General features: G+C 39.1%; 1 protein-coding gene across 4 annotated transcripts in view; it reads right to left on the bottom strand.

Moving 5' to 3' along the window:
* The window catches only part of SNX30 (sorting nexin family member 30), a 142,433-nt gene that overhangs the window by 37,038 nt on the left and 80,214 nt on the right, over nt 1–25,181 (bottom strand). For 3 of the 4 annotated variants that reach the window (XM_049895649.1, XM_049895650.1, XM_049895651.1), the window contains 3 exons: nt 20,385–20,495; nt 4,278–4,436; nt 1,467–1,662 (listed from right to left, as the gene is read on the bottom strand). In XM_049895649.1, coding sequence (XP_049751606.1) covers nt 1,467–1,662; nt 4,278–4,436; nt 20,385–20,495 — 466 coding nt within the window. The remainder of the gene's footprint in view (nt 1–1,466; nt 1,663–4,277; nt 4,437–20,384; nt 20,496–25,181) is intronic. The other variant, XM_049895648.1, reaches the window with a different exon arrangement.

Below are 25,181 nucleotides of genomic sequence, written 5' to 3'. Positions count from 1 at the left end.
AACGTCTTCAGAAACAACCACTCACCTACCCAAAAAGTAAAGCATTATTTTAACAGGCAGCAGGGGCAGAGTTTCAGATAGGTTTATGGGGATGTTCTTAAAGTAAAAAAATTAGTCACAATGGAAAGATAACAGAATTATAGGTGACATTTTGATACAGGAGATGTGGTCTTACATAGGCAGACTCACTCTCTCAGTCAGGTGTCACCCTAATACCCTGGTCCAATCAGAATTTATTCAGCACGATCCTTAAGTGTGGACAGTACCTGAAGCTATTGCCAGAACATGCAGGACCCACATGATACCATCATTTGGTAAAGGACAAGAGAATAATCATAAGTAGCTAGGAAAAATGTTAGATTTTTTTCCCCCACAAAGAAAATCTTGCTCATTATTTGTTACTATGATTTCCTGCTGTTACAGCAGGATGTTGTTGCCATTTTTTCTGTAATTGATGAATGGCAACTACTGGCGAATGCTTTTCAATGATTTCATGTGCCAGCAGGATTGCTAACAATGTTCAGGTCTGTCTGGCCTACACATGTGTAAGAAGACAAAGGGCTCCAACATTCCAGAATATGGCAAAGTAGGTAGCCATGAGAGGGATGGGGATGAAGTGGTGGCAACAGCCAAGAAGGATAAAGAAAGGACTCAGCAACTTCCCAGGACAGCAGGAGTGGGTTTAAAAGAAGCAGGGGTGGGACAGGTGAGTCAATTTCAAGTGTGATGGCTCACTAGGGTCATAACCTTGGCCAACACAGGTCACCATGTTGTCCTCTTGAACAATCTTCTAACCAGAAGAGATACCTAAGCTTGTTTTTAAAATTATCCTTCCTACAGATGAAGTGCAGTTGAGTGGATGTCTCTCCTTTTAAAGCTAAAGTTACCCATTGCCACTGAGTTGATTCCAACACATGCTGACCCCATAGGACAGAGTAGGACTGCCCCATAGGGTCGCCAAGCCTGTAAATCTTTATGGAAGCAGACTACCACATCTTTCTTCTGTGGAGCGGCTGGTGGGCTCAAATAGCTGATCTCTTTTTTTTCTTCCTATATTTTTTTTTTTAATTGTACTTTAGTTGAGGGTTTACAGGACAAACCAGTTTCTCATTCAACAGTTTGTACACATACTGTTTTATGACACTGGTTGACAACCCCATGACATGTTAATACTTTCCCTTCTCAACCTTGGGTTGCCTATTACCAGCTTTCCTGTACCCTCCTGCCTACTAGTCCTTGCCCCAGGGCTAGTATGCCTCTTTAGTCTCGTTTTGTTTTATTGGCCAGTCCAATCTTTGGCTGAAGAGTGAACCTCAGGAGTGACTTCATTACTGAGATGAAAGGGTGTTCAGGGGCCATATTCTCAGGTTTTTTTTTTTTTTTTAATAAGCAGACTCAAATTGCAGAAATGCCATTTCTGTAAATACAGTCCCTGGGCATGACCCAGATCTCAACAAAGAGCTCACCTATTTCTTCTTTGATGATTCGCTGGGCTATTCGATCGATGGTTCCTAATTTGAGCGCAAACGTATCTAAGTACTCGCCTATGGCTGCAAACTCAAGAGGCCGACTCCTCAGCTTGTAGCCTCCAGTGACATGCTTTACTGACTCGCCCACTCTGGTCAGCAGCGCCATTCCTTGCTTCTTGTAGGCATTCAGGTCCTAAGGAGAACACAGGAACAAACTGAAGGCGCTCAATGACACACAAGTTCATTTCTATCCATGCCTCCCCTCGGCCATGGTCCTGCCCTGTTATTGTTCCCTTTCTCCTATCTGTATCTTCAATTTCTAACACTTCAGCATGTAAAGTGTGCCCAAGGCTTGCCCATCTTAAAAATAGCAGCATCTTCCTCTAGCCCCTTTCCCTCTCTCTCCTTCCCTTCAAAGTCAGGCTGTCTGAGAGAATGGTCTAAAGATTCCATCTCTCCTTCTAACCTACCACACTCTAGATAAAAAACATCCTTATATCCATAGGCCATCTATTAGCTAAATAACAGATTGGCTCATAAAATAAACAATATCATCTGTGAGTACTATGCCTCTTTAAAAAAATCACCTATATGAGACCAAATGGTCAACATTTACCCAAAAGCAAAGATCAAAAGCAACAAGGGGGCAGGGAAACTAGATTATTGGAAACAGAACAACCAGAATGGAAATAATGAGAAAGTTGACGCACTGTGAAAAATGTAACCAATGTCACTGAACAAACCGTGTAGAAATTGTTAAACGGGAACCTAATTTGCTGTATAAACCTTCACCGAAAACACAGTATTTTAATTAAAAAAAAAAAAAAATCCTCATAGGTACCAGGCCTTCGTAAGACCATAACTGAAGCCTCAGAGTTCTTGAAATTACTTCTATAGAAAATATTCTCTTGAACAGCACTATATCCAAATGGGCTAGCTGGACTACATAAGCTCCACTTCAAGTAGAGCTTTGAAAGCATGCCCCCAGTTAGCCGAATTAATTAACATAGTACCTATATATATATTTTTTTATATGAACATAGTACCTATCCAATTGCGACACCCATTCTGACAATGACAGAAATTTTGGTTTGAACATAGTTAATACTGAGCTTCTTCCCACCTCTCCCAGCATTACCAGCTTCTTCTTAAGGACACCTCTAGTTTGTGATAAGACCGTGTCATTGTAAGGAAAAGGAAGACAGTCTGCATTCACTATGGCAGAAGAGCACGTAAATGGCTCATCTAAGAACAAGACGAAGTTATTCAAGGTGTGTTAAAGAAAAGGAGGGGCTATTTAGTAGGCTAGATTATAGACCTAAAAATAGGATTAGAATTTGTTTTCTGCTTAAAGCTAACTCCTACGTACTCACTCACGTGAAGTTAGATTTTGATAAGATATTTAAAGGACTTTTTTTTTTTTTTAAATCATTTTCATATTGCTTGGCCCACACGATAAATACCACCCCCCCCAAAAATCTTTCCTACTTATTCTTCACATAGATTCCTAGGATCAGGAGTCTAAGCTTTCTCTTCCCTCCTGTTTTTTTCTTTTATTCAATAAAAATGACTGAGCTTAAGGGCCTTTCTGGACAATGGACCTCTAAATTGGGTGAGACTGTGAGCTGCACTTTTGGGGACTAGGATGGATTTTTACCTTAAGAATAGCTTGAAAGAACTATACCTGAGGATCAGTTTACCAGGAAATAGTTACTTAGAAAAATGAGTACAGGTTAGATCTGTGGGGAAAAGATCTCAGGGAAAAAGATGCCATGAATGGGAACGTCATCAACAAGGCTAAACACTAATTGAGGCTTAAAAAAAAAAAACTAAAGGACTTTGCCATATGGTTTCCTCTGACTGTAGAATGGCATTTCTCTAAAGTCTTTAATGTTAACCGATGTTGTCTATAAATATTTCTCAATTTTGCCGTTTTGAAAAAGAAAATGGGAAAGCACCTGGACCTCAATACCCTTGCCAACATGGAACAAATTACCTGTGGCCTGAATATGGAAATATAATACATGAAGCTAAACAGATGGGGCTGGAAGGAAGTTGGCACGAGAGTCTGAACATGTGACCCCATTTTTGCAGACAATGAGAGTGGAGCACCTCGGATTTTCTGGCCAGTTCTGCCAACAGGGAAATGCTGAGAGAAGCCAGTGAAATGTCAACTCGGGTGTGAATATACAGACTCTGGCAACTTTGTTGGACCCAAATATTTCTTTGGCAAATTCTTAGAAAATACCCACCTAAATTTTAATAGGAACATGGTTGCAGCCAAGTAATGCTGAAGGTCTCTTGGTCAGGCAGTATGATGTAAAAAGAAAAGTCTGGGGTCAGGAACCATAAAGACCCAATTCCAAATCTTAATTATGCCACATAAAGAAGTACAAACTCCCTGAACTTCAGTTTCCTCAGCTGTAAAATGAGGCTATGAATAATCACTTACAGGGTTCTTATGAAGAACTTCCTCACTAAACAGTCAATAAATGTTCTTTTCCTTCCATGCCCATTGTTGGTTAAATTGGATCATATTACTGAAAGTGTTTAAGAAAATGCTCATCTCTGCTTTTGGTGAGTGAAAATATTCTAACTTCCTCTGCTTCTGTAAGAGGCTTTCCTCCTGAATTCTAACGTGGAAATCTTGCTAATGCAAACAGGCATCAGAAAAATACAGCGCTTTTATGACACCTGCTATCGTGGACCATTCATGAAGGTGGCTTGTGAGAGATCAAAATGGGTTTTTTAAGAATGAGCCCTAAGAATGCTAATTTGGGGGAGGAATGTGCAAAATTCTGTCCTTACCTTAGCCGTGAGGAAAACATTAAAGTGTTCATTGAAGGAGAGCACAGGATGATCCGTGATTCTTTTTAGGAATTTATCCAAAGCTTTTCTTCTGGTCTCCACAAACTCTTCTGAAAAACGATCCACCACACCTTTCACTACAAATTTCTCAGGAAGTGGCTGTGAAGACAAGAAGAAAAATATTCAGAGTAATTGGTGAGATGGCACAAGGAAAAACAATAAGGCTAGCAAATAATTCCTATTACCCGACTGTCCAAAAACAGCATTTCTTAATCGGTCAGATGTTTATATAGTCACCAATACAAAGATTTCTGAAAAATACAGATGGAGTAAACCACAATTACTCTGTCAATTTTATAATGCAGGGAACAAAATATTACAGCATAGTCCCTGGAATACAGAAAACAGGAGATATTTACCCAGTAAATTCAACAGTATAGTTATCTTTACACTGATTGAAGCACAGACCATGTAATACAAAGTTAGGGCAAACTGGGGAAAAAAAGTCTAAGGAAAGGAAAGAAGGCAGACAACCTCAACTGCATAAAAATGATTTAAATATCTTGAGATTCTACACTCAGTTCAAGGGGTAACGTAATAAATGGAAAAATATGAACATCAGGTAAACCCATGTTTTTTTAAAAAATGCCCTTTTTATTTTTTTGTTTAGGTTTCACTCAAAAGTTCTTAAAAATGTAATTTCCTTTGCTCCCCTTACTCAAATCAATTTCTCTATCCTATTTATTTTGAGCCAATATTGTTGGTGATTTAGAAAACTATCTGGTTACCAAAGGATCTTTGTGCTTTAATCTCATGTGTACCATTTCTGTAGTACTTGATTAAAAGGCCTTCCTCATTACTACTGCCACAAGGAAAGAAAGCATCCACTATCCACAATTTTTAAATGTTTTATTTATTGAGTATTAAGAGAACATGTGACATTATCTCTAGCTCATAGAGCACAACAGTAACACCTGTGCCCATTAATCTATTACTCAACTTGACAATAGAGCTCGACATTGACAAATCTCCCTGTCCATTTGTTCCTGACCAGATACACACTTCGGCCCACCCTCTGTAAGGGAACATGATCCCAAACTTTTGGCTCATCACCTTCTATACTTTCTAGTGTCTAAGCAATGTATTTATTGAGCTTGCTTTTGAATGTCACAAAAAATAGGACTATACTTGGCTTTTGTCATTCAACAGTCTGTTTCTGGACTTACCTGTACTGATGAACATAAGCTGTAGGAGATCATTTTATTGCTCCGTGGTCTTGCATTGCATGACAACTTGACTACGTGACAACTTGCCTATCATCTTCCCTGACCATGTACAGGTGAACTGTTTAATACTAACTGTGCCACTACTAACTGCTTCTGTGAACATTCCTGTAGACACATGCTAGGCACAGTACAAGTCTCTTTAGGGAATAAGCCAAGACGAGAAAGGCTAAGTCAAAGAGTATGTGCTTTTCGGATCTATCTAGACAATCATTCCCTTTTTTCTTCCTTTAATATAACTGGCCAATTAAATTAATATATTTTCTAATGTTAAACCGATCTAGCAGTTCACGTTCAAAGTGGTAAATTAAACACAAGCAATTAACTCCACAACCTCCCCAAAATCCTATACTATGACAATAAAGAGATTTTTTTCTTTTAAATTATAACACCCTAAGCACTAAAACAAACACAAAAACACAAACAAACCAAACCAAACCCGTTGCCGTCGAGTTCATTCCGATTCACAGCAACCCTATAGGACAGAGAACTACCCCATAGAGTTTCCAAGGAGTGCCTTGGTGGATTCAAACTGCTGATCCTTTAGGTTAGCTGCCATAGCACTTAACCACTATGCCACCAGGGTTTCCCCCTAAGCACTAGTGGACTTAAAAAAAAAAACAAAAACCAAACCCGTTGCTGTCAAGTTGATTCCAACTCATAATGACCCTAATAGGACAGAGTAGAACTGCCTCATTGGGTTTCTAAGGAGCTCCAGGTGGATCTGAACTACTGACCTTTTGGTTAGTAGACATAGCTCTTAACCACTATACCATCAAGCAGACCCAAAAAAGCAGAATACTGAACCAGCAGTGGGGAATGCCAAGGAACAACCCAGATTTATAACACAAAACCTTTAAAAAAAAAATTAGGAATTGGCAACACCAGCACCCCTGGAAATGAGGCACTTGGGGTAAGAGGGAATTCAACAGCCTCAACCTGAAAGGCTTCAAGAGAGTCGGTTTGTTGTCATTCTCAAGAATAAAGACTGGTGCCATGCTTACAGGGTTCATCTTCCACCTTTGTTCCTACTAGTTGTTTGACCATAGTCTTTGGGCAAGTTCTGTAATCTCTCAGTACCTCAGTTTCTTCATCTGTAAAAAACAGGTTAACAATAGTACCAACTTCATAGAGTTGTTATGAGGATTAAATGAGTTATACCTTGAAAATGCTTCAAATAATTCCTGCTACACAATACTCAATGAAAGTTTGGTTGTTTGTTTTTGTTGAAGTGGCAGCAGCTTCAGAAGTCTGCTATCTTCAGGGACAGCCAGTGTTCAGTTAAATCTTAAGACAGCAGGAGCGTTCAGTGAAGAGGCTAAGAATACTGGTGAATTTCTTTAAAATAGGACAGGAGTTTTAGAGGGCACAGTACAATGGAAAGGTTTAGAAATGAAAGAAGAGAGGGGAGTAGAGTCAGGAATAAAATTACAGAGCTACATGAGAATAACTTATCCAAGTTAGAGACCCACTGGAGCTTACACTTCGATAGATTATTGTTGTTGTTAGGTACCATCAAGTCGGTTTTGACTCACAGTGACCCTATGTACAACAGAATGAAACACTGCCCAGTCCTGTGCCATCCTCACAATCATTGTTATGCTTGAGCCCCCTGTTGCAGCCACTGTGTCAAACTATCTCATTGAGGGTCTTCTTCGTTTCTGCAGACCCTCTACTTTACCAAGCATGATGTTCTTCTGCAGGGACAGATCCCTCCTGATAACATGTCCGAAATACATGAGATGAAGTCTCGCCATCCTTGCTTCTAAGGAGCATTCTGGCTGTATTCCTTCCAAGACAGATTTGTTTGTTCTTTTGGCAGTTCATGGGATATTCAATATTCCATAATTCAAAGGTGTCAATTCTTCTTTGGTCTTCCTTATTAATTGTTCAGCTTCTGAACACAGATGAGGTGACTGAAAACACCATGGCTTGGATCAGGAACACATGAGTCCTCAAAGTGACATCTTTGCTTTTTAACACTTTAAAAAGGTCTTTTGCAGCAGATTTGCCCAAGGCAATATGTCATTTGATTTCTTGACTGCTACTTCCATGGGTGCTGGTTGTGGATCCAAGTAAAATGAAATCCTTGACAACTTCAATATTTTTTCCATTCATCATGATGTTACTTACTGATCCAGTTGTGAGGATTTTTGTTTTTCAGTAATTGGAAATGCACTACTGGGTCGGATGCACAGGCCATCCAGCCCAAATGCTCTGAACCAACTGAACCAATTGTTGACCCAATTGTTCTGAACCAGTCTAAAGCAGCAGAGAAGATGTCTTAACAGGGTACAGCCATCGTTTAGAATTACTGTTTTATTCTGGTCAGTTCCTTTCCAGCTCTCTTAGGTAGTCATTCTTTAATCCTATACTCAATCTCCAAACCTTCATGCTAAGCAGATTACCATCTCTCTGAAGTAGGAGCCAAGTGTAAGGGTATCACATAGGAATTCTCTAACCATTTTTGCTTCCTCCACAGAAACTCATCTACCCTGTATCAATTTGATTCCTCAGGTCTCCCCAAAGTTAATTATTCCATCTGTGTTCTTGATACCATTAGTTTATTATCATGTACATGTCATCATTAATTAATTATACTTTCTCTTTCCTGTATCTTCAACATCTCCTGCTCATTCAGATCTTTTCCCCAAAGCTACAAATATGGTTGGGTCTCTTTCTACCCAGAAAAAAAAAAAGAACCAACTATCTCTTGACCTTACATCTCCTCCTTCTCCGCCTTCCTTCCTTTCTCCCAACCTTTCTAAAGAGTTGTTTATCTTTACTTCTACCCTTCCACTGATCTCATAACACCCCCCCCCACCACACACACACCACAAAAAAGAAAAAAATTAACTGATTTCAGTACTTTCCTCAATGTTGCATTTCTCGGCCCGACCCCCACCTGCTGCAAAAACCGTTCTAGATAAGATGATCACCAGTGACTTCCTAATTACCAAATACAGTGGATATTTTTCTGTTCTTATCTCATGTGAGTTCTCTACAACACACTCTCATTTGTTTATACCAAATAGGACTTGGGAGGTAGGCCTAATGAGTAAATAAGTAGTTAGGTGTGCCTCACTGAACAAAACAGATGACCTCCTGAAATTGTTATTCATTCATTCTCCAGATTTAGCAAATTGGAGTTTGTTATTTAAAGGAACCCAAGGGTGAAGCTTTCTGCAAACAGAATTGCCTTATGTAATAAGCATTATTATTTCCAAATGTACAAGACTTTATAAAATTTGTTTCTTCCTATATCAAGCTTCCTTAAAGGGACACACCAACTCTCAGCCTCGCCTTTAGAACTGCTTTCTGGATTGCCTATACATAGAAATCTGGGTTACCGGTGAAATAATTGCCATCCATAGCCTGTAAATGAGATAGCACAAGTGAAGAGCTCAACACAGCTTCCAGCACATAGTAGGTACATAACGAATGTCAGCTGTTTCTATTAATTTGTAAACACAGAGAACTGAAGGCATAATTGAGAGTAGACTAAGAGGTGGAACTTCCACATATCTTTTAAGCTGAACTGTTTTTTTAAAAAAACCATCTGGGGTGGGGCTGAGGGAGCAGGCAGAGGTAGAGATGAAATGAGATGGACCATGAATTGATAAATGTTGAAGCTGTGTGATGAATTCATGGAGGTTGATTGCACTGACTCTCTTTAGTATATTTTGATATTTTCTCTAATGAAAATGTTTTAAATATTTCAAGGTTTAATCAGTTTTCCAACCAAAATACCTTATATTTTTATAGCACTTGACACTTTGGAAAGCATTTTCACATCCATTATTATTTCATATAACTTTAAAAGAAAGTATTTTTTAATCTGTGAAACTAAAGCATATTTCCTGTAGATTGTTATTGAAAAGCTACTATTTCTGGGTAGAAAATTTGGACACAGATTTCAACTGCTCAATCTTGAAATGCCCAACTTCCCGTTCTCAGCATTTAAATTGCTTCTTCTGTGCAATTCAACACTTGGTGCACACACACAATATGCCAAAAACTCATTTTTCCTACCCATGTCAAACTAAAAGAAAAAACTGCTCCTAAGCAAAAAAAAAAAAAAAAAAAAATCTAACAAATAAATAAAGGAACATCAAGATTAAAAACTATGTCTCTAAAAAGAACAATCACCAAGTCTGGCTTAATTCAAAGTAATTGAAAGTTCAAACAATGCTTCATTACTTATTATCTACTCGGTAAGCTAAAAGCACGTAAATTTAAAAGTACAAAAAAAGGAGAAACCAACCAGAAAATGAAGTTCTAGCTTTTATTGATTATTTCATACAAAGAAAAACAGTTGTTGCATTACAAATTTCTCCTCATTAATTCCTATGAGACTTCAGCACTGCCTAAAAGAAAATTAGATGCATAATAAATATAAATGTATCCTTCCAGCATGCTTCCTTCATAAAAATTGAAGTGAACATTAAAGTTCCAGTTGAATGCATCACTGTGATGGTTAAGGTTGTGTGTCAACTTGGTTAGGCCATGATTCTCAGTGGTTTGGCAGTTATGATGTAGCTTGGCAGTTACATAATGATGTAATTTGGCAGTTATGTAATGATGTAATCAACTCCATGATGAGATTTGCTATGAGTAGCCAATCAGTTGAAAGGGAGTTTCCTTGGGGAGTGTGGCCTGCCTCCAGTATATAAATGGATGTTCCAGCAGGATGGTCTACCAGGCTTTCACTCTGAATCCTGCATCCAGCTCGTCATCATATGACCTCCGGTTCTTGGGACTTGAACTAGCAGCTTCTCTGCCAATCTTGGGATTCATTAGCCTCTGTAGCCTGTGAGCCAGTAGCTTGGTGTCTTACCTGCCAATCTTGGGATTCATTGGCCTCCGCAGCCTGTGAGCCAGTGGCCTGCTGTCTGACCTGCTGATCTGGGGTTTGTCACCTCTGCAGCTGTGTGAGTCAGGAGAAGTCTCCAGCCTGATGCCTGACCCATGAACTTGGGACTTGGCAGCCTTCTACAACTGCGTGAGCCATTTCCTTGAGATAAATTACCTCTAATCTCTTTCTCTCTTGCTCTTTTGCTCTCTCTCTCTACATATGCTTCACTGGTTTTGCTTCTCTAGAGAACTCAGCCTAAGAGAATTGCTGAAGTGTTTAATAGATATATGTGCTTCATCTTCCAAAATCTATTTATGTCCATCTAATTAGGAAATCTATTTGTTATAGTAACTAGTAGTTCTCAAGGAAGTGAAACAAAACATTCTAAAACTAACTTTCGCGCACACACACACCCCCCCCCCCGAAAAATATGCCACAATGAAGACTTTCTGGTGGCTTCAGTCATTAGGTAATAAACAGAAATGAGGTGAACAGCCACTATGAGATGATGAACATACGCATTCACCACATTTTTAGTTCCAAGATAGCATTTTGAGAACATATGATCACTTCTTCCCACTTTTAAAATTTCAAAGGAATAAAACAATATAAAATATGTTACAACACCACAAAGCATAAAAGAGTATTCTTAACAGACCAGAATTTGTTAAAAACAAAGCAGAAAAGACTGATTGAGAGAAAAGTTGATCAATATCAACCATCATGTGATTCTATTCACAGAGGACAAAGGACAATGTAGGAAGTATGTGACAGCACCCTAAAATCTGAGGTCCTTGGCATGACTGAAATGGATCACAAAGGTCTGGATCAAGCTTCATCTTTTTTAAAGCTTCTGCCTGAAAATTTTCCACTCTTGTAAACCTTTAACCACCCTCAGCAAACAATACAGTGAGCAAGGATGAAAAAATATTTGTCAAGAAATGTTTATCCAGATGGTCTTGGGAAAATGTTTAAGCAGCATGCCCCAGGAAAAATGTATACATTTTACCAAATCGCTTGTTAGGTTGGCTTCACAAAGTCTACGTTAGAAAAGAAATTAACTAACCTTACACAATTTTAACTTACTGTTTGCCTTGTAACTATACATTATCTCAAGCCCCACAAATGTGATCACGTACTCCTCTCCCACTTGTCTGTATAAAAAGCTTGTCTCTCCCTCAGAACATTGGAACACTTTAATCTCATATCGCACTGTTTCCCAGTCTCGTTGTTTCTACTCCCCAAATAGATCCCTTTGCTTTCACTTTCAACAGAGTGTAAGTTTTGTTCAACGCTTCAACAGAAGTTAAGCAGTTGGGTTTCCCCAGCAGAGCACCAGAAACTGCCAAGTTCAGAGCCATAGGGCCTGGGAACAAGGACAAGCCTTGGGACAGCCAGTGTGGAAAGGCAAATCAAGGAACTCAAGTTGCCTCCGCAGAACCAAAGTCTGGCTTGTCTGTTCATCTCCTACTTTACATGGCTCGAATAAAACCCTGAGAAAAGTAGAGATTTTACCTCTATGCTCCTAACATAGGTAGTAGAATCTGAAAGCTCCATGGTTCTGAAACATTTAAACCATAGCTGACTTAGATTAGCCAAAGAACCCAGAAATTCACCTCATTCCCCCAAATTTTCCAACTTATTGAAAAGATTCTAAAGTTCACTCTGAAGAATAAAACATGTGTAAACAGCTAGAAAACTTCTGAAAATAAAGTACATTAAGGGTGAGAGCACAGATGGTTTGTAAATGTGCTATAAAGTTACAGTAATTCAAATGATATGAGAGGGGCACCTGACCAGAGAGATCAATGAACCAAAAGGTTCAGCAACAGCCCATGAATACACAAGTCTAATACATGGTACAAGAAGCCCTGCTGGTGTAGCGGTTAAAGGTTGGCAGTTTGAAACCACCAGCTGCTCCGTGAGATAAAAGATCTGGTAATCTGCTCTCATGATTGCTGCATGTGAAACCCTACGGGACAGTTCTACTCTGTCATGTAGGGTTGCCTTGAGTTGGAATCGACCTGATGGCACACAACAATGATAATACGTGACTGGGTAATTCTGGTAGAACCCTCGCCTTCCATGTGGGAGACTGGGTTCAACCGCCAGCCAACGCACCTCAAGCGTAGCTGCCACCCATCTGTCAGCGAAGGCTTGTGTGCTGCTGATATGCTGACCAGGTTTCAGCGGAGCTTCCACACTAAGACAAGCTAGCAAGAAAGGCATGAGAATCTACTTCCAAAAGAGCCGGGGAAGAATCTACGGATCACAACAGTTTGATCCCATTGTGAATGGAGTTGCCTTGAGCCGGGGGCCAACTCAAAGGCAGTTAACAAAACCAATACATGGTATAGTCTAATACAAGATATTTGATAAAGATGACTGACTACTCATGAGTAGTTCTAGGACAAATCATTCCCTGTTTGAAAAAAGTAGGGTACTTGCATCTCATGTCAAGATAAATTCTAGATTTAAATATAAAAAATAAAGACAAAAAACCATAGGAAAAAATATAAAAGTATTTTATTTTTAACATCTTAGAGACAAGCTTATGTTATGGACTGAATTGTGTCCCTCAAAAATATGTGTTGTAAATCATAACCTCTATGCCTGTTGTTATAATCCCATTTGGGAATGAGTTTTCTTTGTTATATTAATGAGATAGGATTAGTCTAGGGTGTGTCTTAAATCAATCTCTTTTGAGATATAAAAGTGATTTAAAAAGCAAGAAAAAGGAGCTGAGATTGGGGAAGAGAGATGCCAGCCACATGAACACTACTCAGGAACAGAAGCTCAAAGAGACAAGGACTTTCCTCCAGAGCCAACAGAGAGAAAAAGCTTTCCCCTAGGACTGGCACCCCGCATTCAGACTTCTAGCCCCCTAAACTGTGAGAAAAGAAATTTCTGTTTGTGGTGCGACAGGTTGCTTTTGTGTGGCCTTTCTCACCAGGGTCTTGTAACTCCTACCCAAATGATTAAGTGGGACTGTGCAAATAGTAATTGTGGCCCACCAAGGGAATTGTTCAATTTTGCCATCCTGCTAGGCTTAAAAGACAGCAAATTCCAAGGCAGGAAGAGAATCTCACCACTACCAAGGAAGAAGAGCCAGGAATGGAGCACATCCTCTGGATCTGGGATCTCTGCACTGAGAAGCTCCTGGAACCAGGAGACTGAGAGAGACAGAGAGAGAAAGCTGTTTAACACTGAAGATGGTAAGAAGCTGAGGCAGAGAAATGGTGGCAGTAGAGACTGGCAGGAAAAACCACACAGTGGGCTTCCACATACACAGATGGAGAAAGCTGAGTGCCTTTGGGCGAGAGACTTGCTGGTGGAGTATGGTGCCTCTGGGCACTTGGTGGAGCTAGGTTTGCTGACCCACAGAGCTGTAGCTGAGTACCTTTGGGCCAGGGATTACTGCCAGAGTGGGGTGTCTCTGAGCACTTACCCACAGAGCTAAAAGAGCTTTGTAACACGTGCCCAAGCAGGGCAGAGGCCAAGGGGCCCGAGAGAGGCATGCCTGCAGGCACAGATGAAAAGAGGCTGTCCAAATGGAAGAACTGTATCCTGAGCATTCTTGAACCTGAATTGTAACCTGTTACTTCCCTAATAAACCCTATAATCATGAGTATTGTCTATGAGTTCTGTGTGGCCACTGTGATGAATTATCAAACTCGGCAGAGAAGTAGAGTGTCAGGGGAGAAACATTTGGTGTCAGAATTGGTAAAGATGGCAGAGAGAAGAGATATATCTAACCTCTGCCTCATAGGAATCTGCCTTGGGCCATTGATCTGATTCTCCTTTCCCCTTGTAAAGTTTGAGGAGGTCAGGCAAGACCCTTTCCACACCATTTTTACACTGTTTGTTAAAGCCACCCAGTGTTATAGCAGCACTAGATAACCAAAATAACTTCAAAGCCAGAAACTGTAAAGGACAAGATTAACTTGGGAAAGGATTATTTTTAATAGAATCAAGTCTAAGAAAAAGGACAATGGGGTTGGGGGGGGAGATATTCCCAGCTGGGTGAATTTCCTTTGCGGATATGGAATTTTTACAAACCTATAGTCAAATGTATAGTCAAATGTAATGCAATGTAATTATTGTTTAAATTTACATTTTTAAAATAGATTGAAGAGATAACTTACAAAAGAAGAAATACCAATGCCCAGTAAAGCATGGAAAGATTTTCAGCCTCATCAGTAATAAAAAAAAAAATTTAATGAAAACTTAAGATATAAAAATAAACTCAAAATGTATCAAACAGCTAAAACTATAAAACTCTTAAAAAATTTTAGGGATAACACTTCATGACCTCAAATTTCGCAATGGTTTGTTAACATGACACCAAAAGCACAAGCAACCAAAGAAAAAATAGGTAAATTGGACTACATCAAAACTAAAAAGTTCAGTACTTCAGAGGACTCCATCAAGAAAGTAAAAAGACTGAATGGGAGAAAATGGTTGCAAATCATATACCTGATAAGGGACTGGTATTTAGAACACATAAAGAACTATTCCAAAAACCAAACCCTCTGCCGTCAAGTCGATTCCGATTCATAGAGACCCTACAGGACAGAGTAGAACTGCCCCATAGAGTTCCCAAGGTTGTAAATCTTTAGAGAAGCAGACTGCCACATCTTTCTCTGAAGGACCATCTGGCGGGTTCAAACCACTGACCTATGGGTTTGCAGCCAAGCACTTAACCACTGCAACACCAGGGCTCCTAAACAACTATTACAACTCAATAATAAAAAAACAAATAGCTCAATCAAAAATAGGCAAAGGACCTGAATAGATATTTCTCCAAAGAAGATATAAAAATGGTCAACAAACACATGAAAAGATGCTTAACATATCATAAGACATTATGGAAATGCAAATCAAAACCACAATAAGATACCAATGCACGACCACTAAAAAACCAAAATAAACCCATTGCCATGGAGTTGCCATCAACTCATAGTAAACCTATAGGACACAGAAGAACTGCTCCATAGGGTTTCCAAGGTTGTAATCTTTACGGAACCAGAATGCCACATCTTTCTCTCATGGAGTGGATGGTGGGTTCAAACCACCGATTTTTCATTTAGCAGCCAAGAACTTAACCACTGTGCCATGAGGGATCTTTCTCACAACCACTAGGATGGGTATAATCAAAATGACAGGTAATAACCAGCGTTGGTGAGGATGTGGAAAAACTGGATTCCTCCTACACTGCTGGTAGCAATGTAAAATGGTACAGCCCTTTTGGAAAACAGTTTGTTGGTTCTTCAAAACGCTAAATATAAAGTTACCATATAATACAGCAATTCCACTCCTTTGTATACACCCAAGAAAAATGAAATCATACATCCACACAAAAATTTATACATGAATGTTCACAGCATTATTCATAACAGCTAAAAAGTAAAAGCAACACAAATGTCCGACTGATAAATGGATAAACAAAATGTGGTATAACCACACACTGAAATATTATTTGACAATAAAAGGGAATAAAGTATTGATACACACTACAACGTGGATGAACCTGGAAAACATTATGCTAAATTAAAGAATCCAGTCACAAAGGACCATGTAGTGTATGATTCCATTTATATGAAATGTCTAGAATAGGCAAATATAAAAAAAAATATACAGGGATAAAAAACTAAAAAACCAAACCCGTTGCCATCGAGTCGATTCTGATTCATAGCGACCCTACAGGACAGAGTAGAGCTTCCCCAGAGAGTTTCCGAGGAGTACCTTGTGGATGTGAACTGCCAACCTTTTGGTTAGCAGCCGTAGCACTTAACCACTATGCAACCAGGGTTTCCATACAGAGATAGAAAGTAGATTATAGTAGTTTACAGACACTGGGGGACATGGGGAGGGGCCCTGGTGGCACAGTGGTTAAGAGCTCCGTCTGCTAACCAAAAGGTTGGCAGAATCTACCAGCTGCTCCTTGGAAACCCTATGGGGCAGTTCTACTCTGTCCTACAGGGTCATTATGAGTCAGAATCAATTCCACAGTAACAGGTTTGGTTTTATTTTTGGGGGGGGCAGAGGCTTGAGGGGAGATGAGAAGTTTGGGAGTGACTGTTAAGAGGTTCAAAGTTTCTTTTTGTGGTGATGAAAAGCTTCTAAAATTGACTGTGGCAATGGTTGCAAAACTCTGTGAATATACTAAAAGCTTTTGAATTGTATGCTTTAAATGGGTAAATTGTATGGTATGTGAATTATATCTCAATAAATCTGTTTTAAAAAAATAAGTGAAAATTTAAATAATAATCACATTGCATGTTTACTGAGTCTCCACTCAACAATAAGTACCCCAAAGCAGGTGTCCCTTGTCTGTCCTATAACCCGTCATCTCCACCCTCTGTTCCTCCTCAAGGGTACCCACCAGCCCTAGCCCAAAGATTGACAGACACCTCCTAGAAAAGTTGCTGTAAAATGAATTTCTGTAGGGGAAAAAATGTTTGTTTCTGCTTGGCTTTCATGTTTAAATCAGAGATGCTCTCCTATATTAAAATTCTCTCTACCCCAGATATGAGAGTACCAAGATTTTATGAAGAAATGTAAATCTCCACTGGCTTCGAAAGTACCTTCCTACTTCTTAATGTTTCTACCCAGACCATAGGAAACCATATGTAAAGATACTCTGGCTCCGCCTTGGAAATTCTGGAAACTCTTGCATTCTCTTTCAGTTCCAGCTTCATAGTGCCTAATGGAAGAGTATCACTATGTTTCACCAGCAGGGGACACTGTCTAACTCTTCATATTGAAGTACCAAACCTCAAATTTACTAGCTGCCAAGAGATAGGGCATAACTCTCTACTCCTTAAGTGTGGGCTACGCATAGAGTACAGTATGAAAAGGAAAGAAAAAAAAAAGTAACTGTACGGCAGAGAAATGTGACCAACAGTACCTCAGATGAGGTGACCAAGGTTAACATCAACGGTGATAATTTTGATAGTTGTTTTTTTCCAGGCACTGCCAAGTCAATTTCAACTCATAGTGACCCTATGTACAACAGAACAAAACTCTGCCCGGTCCTGCGCCATCCTCACAATCATTGCTATGTTTAGCCTACTGCTGCAGCCACCATGTCAATTTATCTCGTTGAGGGTCTTCCTCTTTTTCTCTGACCTCCACCAACCATGATGTCCTTCTCTAGTGACTGGTCCCTCCTGATAACATGTCTGAAGTACATGAGATAAAGTTTTGTGATCCTCGCTTCCATGGAGTACTCTGGCTGTACTTCTTCGGAGATAGGCTTATTCACTTTTCTGGCAGTCCACGGTATATTCAATATTATTCACCAACACCATAATTCAATGCATCAATTCTTCTTCAGTTGTCCTTATTCATTGTCCAGTTTCCGCATGCATATGAGGTGTCAGAAAATACCATGGCTTGGGTCAGGTGCACCTTAGTCCTCACAGTGACATCTTTGCTTTTTAACACTTTAAAAAGGTCATTTGCAGCATATTTGCCCAATGCAGTGCATCTTTTGATTTCTTGACTGCTGCTTCCACCAGTTTTGATTATGGATCCAAGTAAAATGAAATCCTGGACAACTTCAATCTTTTCTCCATTTTTCATGACGTTGCTTATTGGCCTAGTTGTGAGGATTTTTATTTTCTTTATGTTGAAATATAATCCATACTGAAGGCTGTAGTCTTTGATCTTCATTAGTAAGTGCTTCAAGTCCTCTTCACTTTCAGCAAGGAAGGTTGTGTCATCTGCCTATCACAAGTTGATAATGAATCTTCCTCCACTCCTGATGCCATGCTCTTCTTCAGATAGTCTAGCTTCTTGGATTATTTGCTCAGCATACAGACTGAATAAGTATGGTAAAAAGATACAACCCTGACCCACACTTCTCTTGATTTTGAATTATGAGGTACCCCCTTGTTCTGTGTAAAGGTTCCACAGGAGCACAATTGAGTGTTCTAGAATTCCCATTCTTTACAATGTTATCCATAATTTGTTAAGATCCGCACAGTTGAATACCTTTGCATAATCAAAACACAGGTAAACATTTTTCCGGTATTCTCTGCTTTCAGCTAAGACCCACCTGACATCAGCAATGATATCCCTCGTTCCACATCCTCTTCTGAATTCAGTTTGAATTTCTGGCTGTTCCCTGTTGAGTTCTGATAGTATGCACCCTTAATATGTGCAGCCCTGACGGCACAGTGGTTAAAAGCTTGGCTGCTAATTGAAAGGTCAGCAGTTTAAATCCACCAGCTGGGAAACCATATGGGGCAGTTCTACTCTGTCCTACAGGGTCTCTGTGAGTTGGAATCAACTTGATGGCAATGGGTTTTTTTTTTTTTTTTTTTTTTACCCTTAATATGGATATGAATGGCTCTTTAACTCAGTAGTTGTCCTAAGAACACATTACCCCAGTCTAATTATGAGAAAAAGCATCACACAAATCCCAATTGATAGCTTCTACAATATCCCTCAAAACTGACCAGTGCTCCTCAAAACTGTCGAGATCATCAAAAACAAGAAAAGTGTGAGAAATTTTAACAACCAAGAAGAGCCTAAGAAGACATGACAATTAAATGTAATGTGCTATCCTGGATGGGATCCTGGAACAGAAAAGGGACATTAAGGAAAAACAAATGCAATGTATGTTAAAAATAATGTATCAATATTGGTTCATTAATTGTGACAAATCTACCATACCATAAATGTAAGATGTTACATAAGATGCTAATATAAGATGGTAATAAGAGAAACTTGGTGTGGGGTATGTGAAACTCCCTGTACTATCCTTGCAATAATTCTGTAAATCTAAAACTGTTCTAAAATTAAAAGTTCATTAAAAAAAAAATTAACTAGCTGCCAATTTTGCCAAGTTAAAATTCAGTTGTGAGGAATAATTCCAACAGCTCAAAACTCTTGTTTCCTCTTCAGGCATGTCTTTAAATAATTAGAAGACAGAAAAGCAAAACCTCAGGCCTGGAGAGCAGAGGCGATAAGGGAAGGAAAAACCGGAGATTCTCTGAGGAAGAACAGAGTCCCAGGCAAGTCCCATCGTTTCTACCACACTGACAACATGGCTGCTTCTGCCTTGAAAAACAAGAAAACTGTGCACAGGATATACAGCCTCTTCCATCCATGGGAACAAAAGAAGGATTGGAGGGTGCAGTGGTTAACAGGAAGTCTGGTAGTGCTAAGTCATCACTCAACCAAGATATAGCCCCTCTGAAAACTTTTATAGCCCAAATTGCTCTAACGTCCCCAAAGCCCAAACAAATATTTGGGGTCTAAATCGTTATTATTTCCACTAACAGGAAAGTGGTCGGAAAAGTACTTAATATGTATGTTGATGTAGTATTCTTTTAATATTTGTTCTGGTTCTGTTAAAAAATACATGTGCAGATATAAGTAATACATACATGTTATGCTGTTTGAATAAATAGGGTTAGGTGGGTTTTTTTTTTTTTTTTAATGAAAAACTGGCTGACTGGGCTATGTGCTAGATTCCTGTTCCCTGAGTTACCTAGCCTAAAAAAAGCCCAGACAGCGTATTATCTAAGGCACCACTCTTGGCCTTGTGGCAGCTATCTGAAACCCAAGAATAGTGTCTGCAAAGAAGAAGCCCAGACAACTTCAGTAAAACTTATACCTTTAGGCTTCAATCTTTAAAAAGACGGTAAATGAGAACTAAGGCAAGCCTTACCTCAAAAACTTAATTGTCACAATTAAAGTGAAAATCTACCCATCTACCCTCCCCCTCTCAAGAAGCTGTTATATTTTATAGCAAATCAGAAACCAAAACTAAAAAGGTGAAATACACTACACAGAGTCCATAAACATAAAGTGTTTTACATACGTTTTATGGTTCAGTTTGCTATACAATGAAAGGCAGAGTTTACCGGTAATCTAAGGCGTGAGGGGTCAGCAGACACCCTCCAGAAAGATGATGCTGGAAAAGTGAGTAACAAACTCTAATGACTTACTACCTACGGGAATGAGATGAGTGGGCTGGGATTCTTCCAGTTTGTTCCTCAACCAGTCAAAATCCTGGTATCTTCGACGAACAGAATATTCTGGCAGGTCAAACTCCACCCGACTACTCTGCAAATAAGAAGAGAGTGGAAAAGAAACAAGCATAAGGGAATAGTAACATATCTTGGCTGAAGAGCAGGAAAAAAGCTCTCTTAGAATAACCACCCTGGGCAAGAACACACTTTCCTTCCACCAAACTTATCAGCCAAATGGCAGAGTTTACGAACACAGAGGAGCCCTGGTGGTGCAGTGGTTAAGAGCTTGGCTGCTAACCAAAAGGTCAGCAGTTTGAATCCACCAGCCGCTCCTTGGAAACCCTATGGGGCAGTTCTACTCTGCCTTATAGGGTTGCTGTGAGTGAAAATCAACTTGACGGCAGCGGGTTTGGTTTTCTTTTACCAACCCAGATTAAGGAGTCCTGGCCACAGAGCCCAGTTAAAAATTCAAGGACCTAGAATTAAAATGCCCAGGTTTTGGTTTTTTTTTTTTTTCTTCCCTACCCTTCCAAACCAAACCTACTGCCGTTAAGTTGATTCCCTCATAGTGATCCTACAGGACAAAGTAGAACTGCCCCATAGGGTTTCTAAGGCTATACTCCTTATAGAAGCAGGCTGCCAAATCTTTCTCCAACTGGTGGGTTCGAACTGTCCACCTTTTGGTTAGCAGACGAGAGCTTTAACTACTGTGCCACCAATGCTCCTCTACCCTGAGGAAATAGAATTCAACTATCTCTTGACATTATGTTTAGAAACATTTGATTCATTTCCTCTAAGCTTAACTCTGCGAAGTTGTTTTACTAGGGTAATTCCACTGGAGATATTGCTATTGTGTCAGATGCTGTGAATCTTTAAGAGGAAATTAAGTCTCCTCCTTTGATAAATTCTACCAGAGGCAGAGGGAAAACAAACAAAAAAGTAGAGATACTAGATCACTATTCATTTAGGAGCCAGATTAGATGGAAATAAAGAAGTTTTGGCCTAATCTGCCATATTCTGCCAGAATCGTAACCTTAAAACTGCTTTGTATTTCAGATGCATAAGAAAAAATCTGGAAGGAAAGAATACCAAAATGTCACTGTATGGCAGGAAAATATTAATAATCCTATCTCCTTTCCTGAATTTTTTAAGTTTTCTGAAATGTGGATGTAGCATTTTAATGAAGAAAAACAAAATTAAATAAAATTAAATTGATTCTTATGCCAAAGTAAGATTTTTACATATTATTTGCCCAAACTAAAACTTGGTCTCAGATAACCCATTTTTCCCTATGAGGGTACCAATTGTATGACAGTCACTGTTCTCAGAAATTAAAGTACAAGATAAAAATGGCTCAAAACCAAACCCACTGCCATCAAGTTGATTCTGACTCACAGAGACCCTGTAGGACAGAGTAGAACTGACCCATACCCAAACCCAGTGCCGTCGAGTCGATCCCGACTGAAAGCGACCCTATAGGACAGAGTAGAGCTTCCAAGGAGCGCCTGGTGGATTTGAACTGCTGACCTCTTGGTTAGCAGCCGGAGTACTTAACCACTACGCCACCAGGGTTGCCAGAACTGCCCGTAGGGTTTCCAAAGCTGTAATCTTTACAGAAGCAGATCTGCTACATCTTTCTCCTGCAGAGCAGCTTGTAGGTTCGAACTACCAACCTTTGGGTTAGCAGCCGAGCACTTTAACCACTGCACCACTAGGGCTCCTTAAAAATGGCTCAAGTTACATATTATAAATTTATATTTTCACGTCAAAAGTCTGTTTTAATCTATGGCACAAAAAAAAAAAAAGCTTGTAAAGCCACATAAGAGTCATCCATTAAAAGAAAAGTTGTGAACAGCTTTGGTGTCAAAACTGATTTCATTCTCTCCAAGATATGCTCAAGTCCAAGCAAAACTGTGAAGTTTAAGTACTCTGTCTTGGACTGACCCCCAACTACACTTTCTGCAATTTTCCCCTTTCAATGTTCTATGCACCAGCATATGCCCATCAAACATAACCTTTCCCTCTGATGGGGGAACGGAGAGGGTGGATTCTAGCAATTTAGGGACATTCATTCAATTTATTTATTTGTGATTTATTAGGAGACTCCCCAGAGGAAGTAGAATTGTAAAATTGGAGGTTGGGGGTACAGACAATGCTTACATCCAAAGAACAAATTGCTGCTGGCAAATTTTCAGGCATACGGTGATAGAAATATTGGGGGCAGACAGACTTGGCAGGGTGAAAAGAACTCTGTGCCTGCAACAGTTCTAGCATGGATGCCCAATCACTGAGATGCCACTGGGCCACTCTGAACTTTGGTCTCCTTATCCATGAAGAGAACTGGAAGAGATATTCATTCTTCAAGGACCCATACAGCTCTAACAAGCTCCTTCTGAGGACTTGCTGGTGATTATGGGCCCATGGAGGGCATATTTTGAAGGGTGACAAATGAAAGCAACTCATTTTCATCGTGAACAGAACTGGTGGGGATCTACTTTTTTCCTTCCTAAATGTTACATGATCATCAACTGATAATTTCACCTTATTACACTTTTTGAAATCTATTTCATAAATTACACATTATGGAACATACCCACTCCAACTTTGAAATCAACATTTGGTAACGACAAAAAGTAGCATAAAGAAACACAAATTTTGTTTTTGCCCCAATCAATTTCACTTTTGAGGAAATGACTTTTTTTTTCCCCCTAGTGGTTAAGAGCTATGGCTGCTAACCAAGATGTTCGCAGTTCGAAACTACTAGTCCCTCCTTGGAAACCCTAAGGGGCAGTTCTACTCTGTCCTATAGGGTCACTATGAGTCAGAATCGACTTGATGGTTAACAGGGGTTTTTTTTTTTTGTCATTTATTCAGGTTATACATACTTTAAAACTCCAGAAAAAATGAAGAAATAAAATATAAAAGATCAGTCACAATTTCTCTAAATAGACAAAAACATAATTAACACAACGGTTTATAGCTTTTCATATTTTTCCATATATATTCACTCATATTTTCTATGTCTCTTTAATATATCCTGGACATCTTTCTATGTCAGTTAGTTCAGATCTGTACAATCATTTTAAATACACATATAGTATTCCATTGAATGGATATACCATAATTAAACCAAATCCTCCCTTAAGTTGTTTCCAATTTTTCAATAAATTAGAAATACTACAGTAAACATCACTGCACACACATCTTTGTGCACTTGTCTGATAATTCTCTTAAATTTCTAAATACGGAATTGCTGAATGATAGTATACATAGGATTTATTGACAAAATGCTTCCAGAAATTCATATTCTCACAACAGAGTCTCGTCAACACTGGTTATATTTGATGGACTGATAAATTAAAAACACTTCATTTTTCTTCTAGTTTTGTTTTTTTTTAATGACCACTGGGGCTGAACATCCTTTCAAATGTTTTTGGCCATATATTTTTTTTCTTTTGTGACTTTTTAAAAATCATCAGTCAGGTCTTTTTCGTTTGTGAAAGCTCTTTATAGCCATTTGCTTATCATATAAGTTCCAAACAGTTTTTCTGATACAGAAATTTTTCACTGTTACATAGTCAAATTCATCCATTTTCCCCCGTTTATGGTTGCTACTTTTGATGTCATTGGTCAGAAGACCATGCTTATAAGCACAAGTTTATAAAAACATTTACCTGTATTCTTTCCTTTATTTATGGCTTCTTTTTTAACATTTTACATTTGTCTTTAACCCCTCCTATTTTACTTCAAGGAATCTACCATTTGAAAGTAATTTTTAAAAACTGTGACAGAGATATCTGTATCATGATGTTTACTGCAACATTATTTAAAATAGCAAGGGACTCAAAGCGATCTAAATCTCCAACAATAAAAACCTGTCAAGGAAATTACGGCAGTATTTATTCTATGGTTACTATAATTATATCTCTAAGACATTTTTAATGCTCAAATTACTTCAATACAGTTTTGAGGGAAAACAGCAGGATACAAAACGAATTGTGCATATATTGTGATTACATTTACATAAAAAATCTAGATATAACACCCACGTTCAGTGCAGTATTATTTGCAACAGCAAAAAGATGGAAACAACCTAGGTGCCCATCAACAGAGGAATGGATAAACGAACTATGTTACATACAGAAAATGGAATACTGCACAACGATAAAGAACAATGATGAATCTGAAAAAACATCTCACAACATGGGTGAATCTGGACGGCATTATGCTGAGTGAAATAAATCAATCATAAAAGGACAAATACTGTAGGAGACCATTGTTATAAAAACACATGAAAAGGTTTACACACAAAAAGAAACAATCTTTGATGGTTACAAGGGAGGGGAAAGGTGGGGAAGGAAAAACACTAACTAGACAATAGATAAGTGGTAACTTTGGTGAAAGGCAGGACAGTACGTAATACCGGGGAAGTCGGCACAATCTGACCAAGGCAAAGTCATAGACACATCCAAACTTCCTGAGGGACTGAGTTACTGAGGGCTGGGGACCACAGTCTCAGGGCACATCTAGCTCAATTGGCATAACATAGTTTACAAAGAAAATATTCTACATCATACTTTGGTGAGTGGTGTCTGGGGTCTTAAAAGCTTGTGAGTGGCCATCTAAGATATTCTACTGGTCCCAACCCATCTGGAGCAAGAGAGAATGAAGAAAACCAAAACACAAGGGAAAGATTACTCCAAAGGACTAATGGACCACAACTACCACAGCCTCTACCAGACTGAGTCCAGCACAACTAGATGGTGCCTGGCTACCACTA

Source organism: Elephas maximus, chromosome 9, assembly GCF_024166365.1.
Source record: "Elephas maximus indicus isolate mEleMax1 chromosome 9, mEleMax1 primary haplotype, whole genome shotgun sequence".
NCBI classification, from domain to species: domain Eukaryota; kingdom Metazoa; phylum Chordata; class Mammalia; order Proboscidea; family Elephantidae; genus Elephas; species Elephas maximus.
This window is presented reverse-complemented; position numbering and strand designations above follow the sequence as displayed.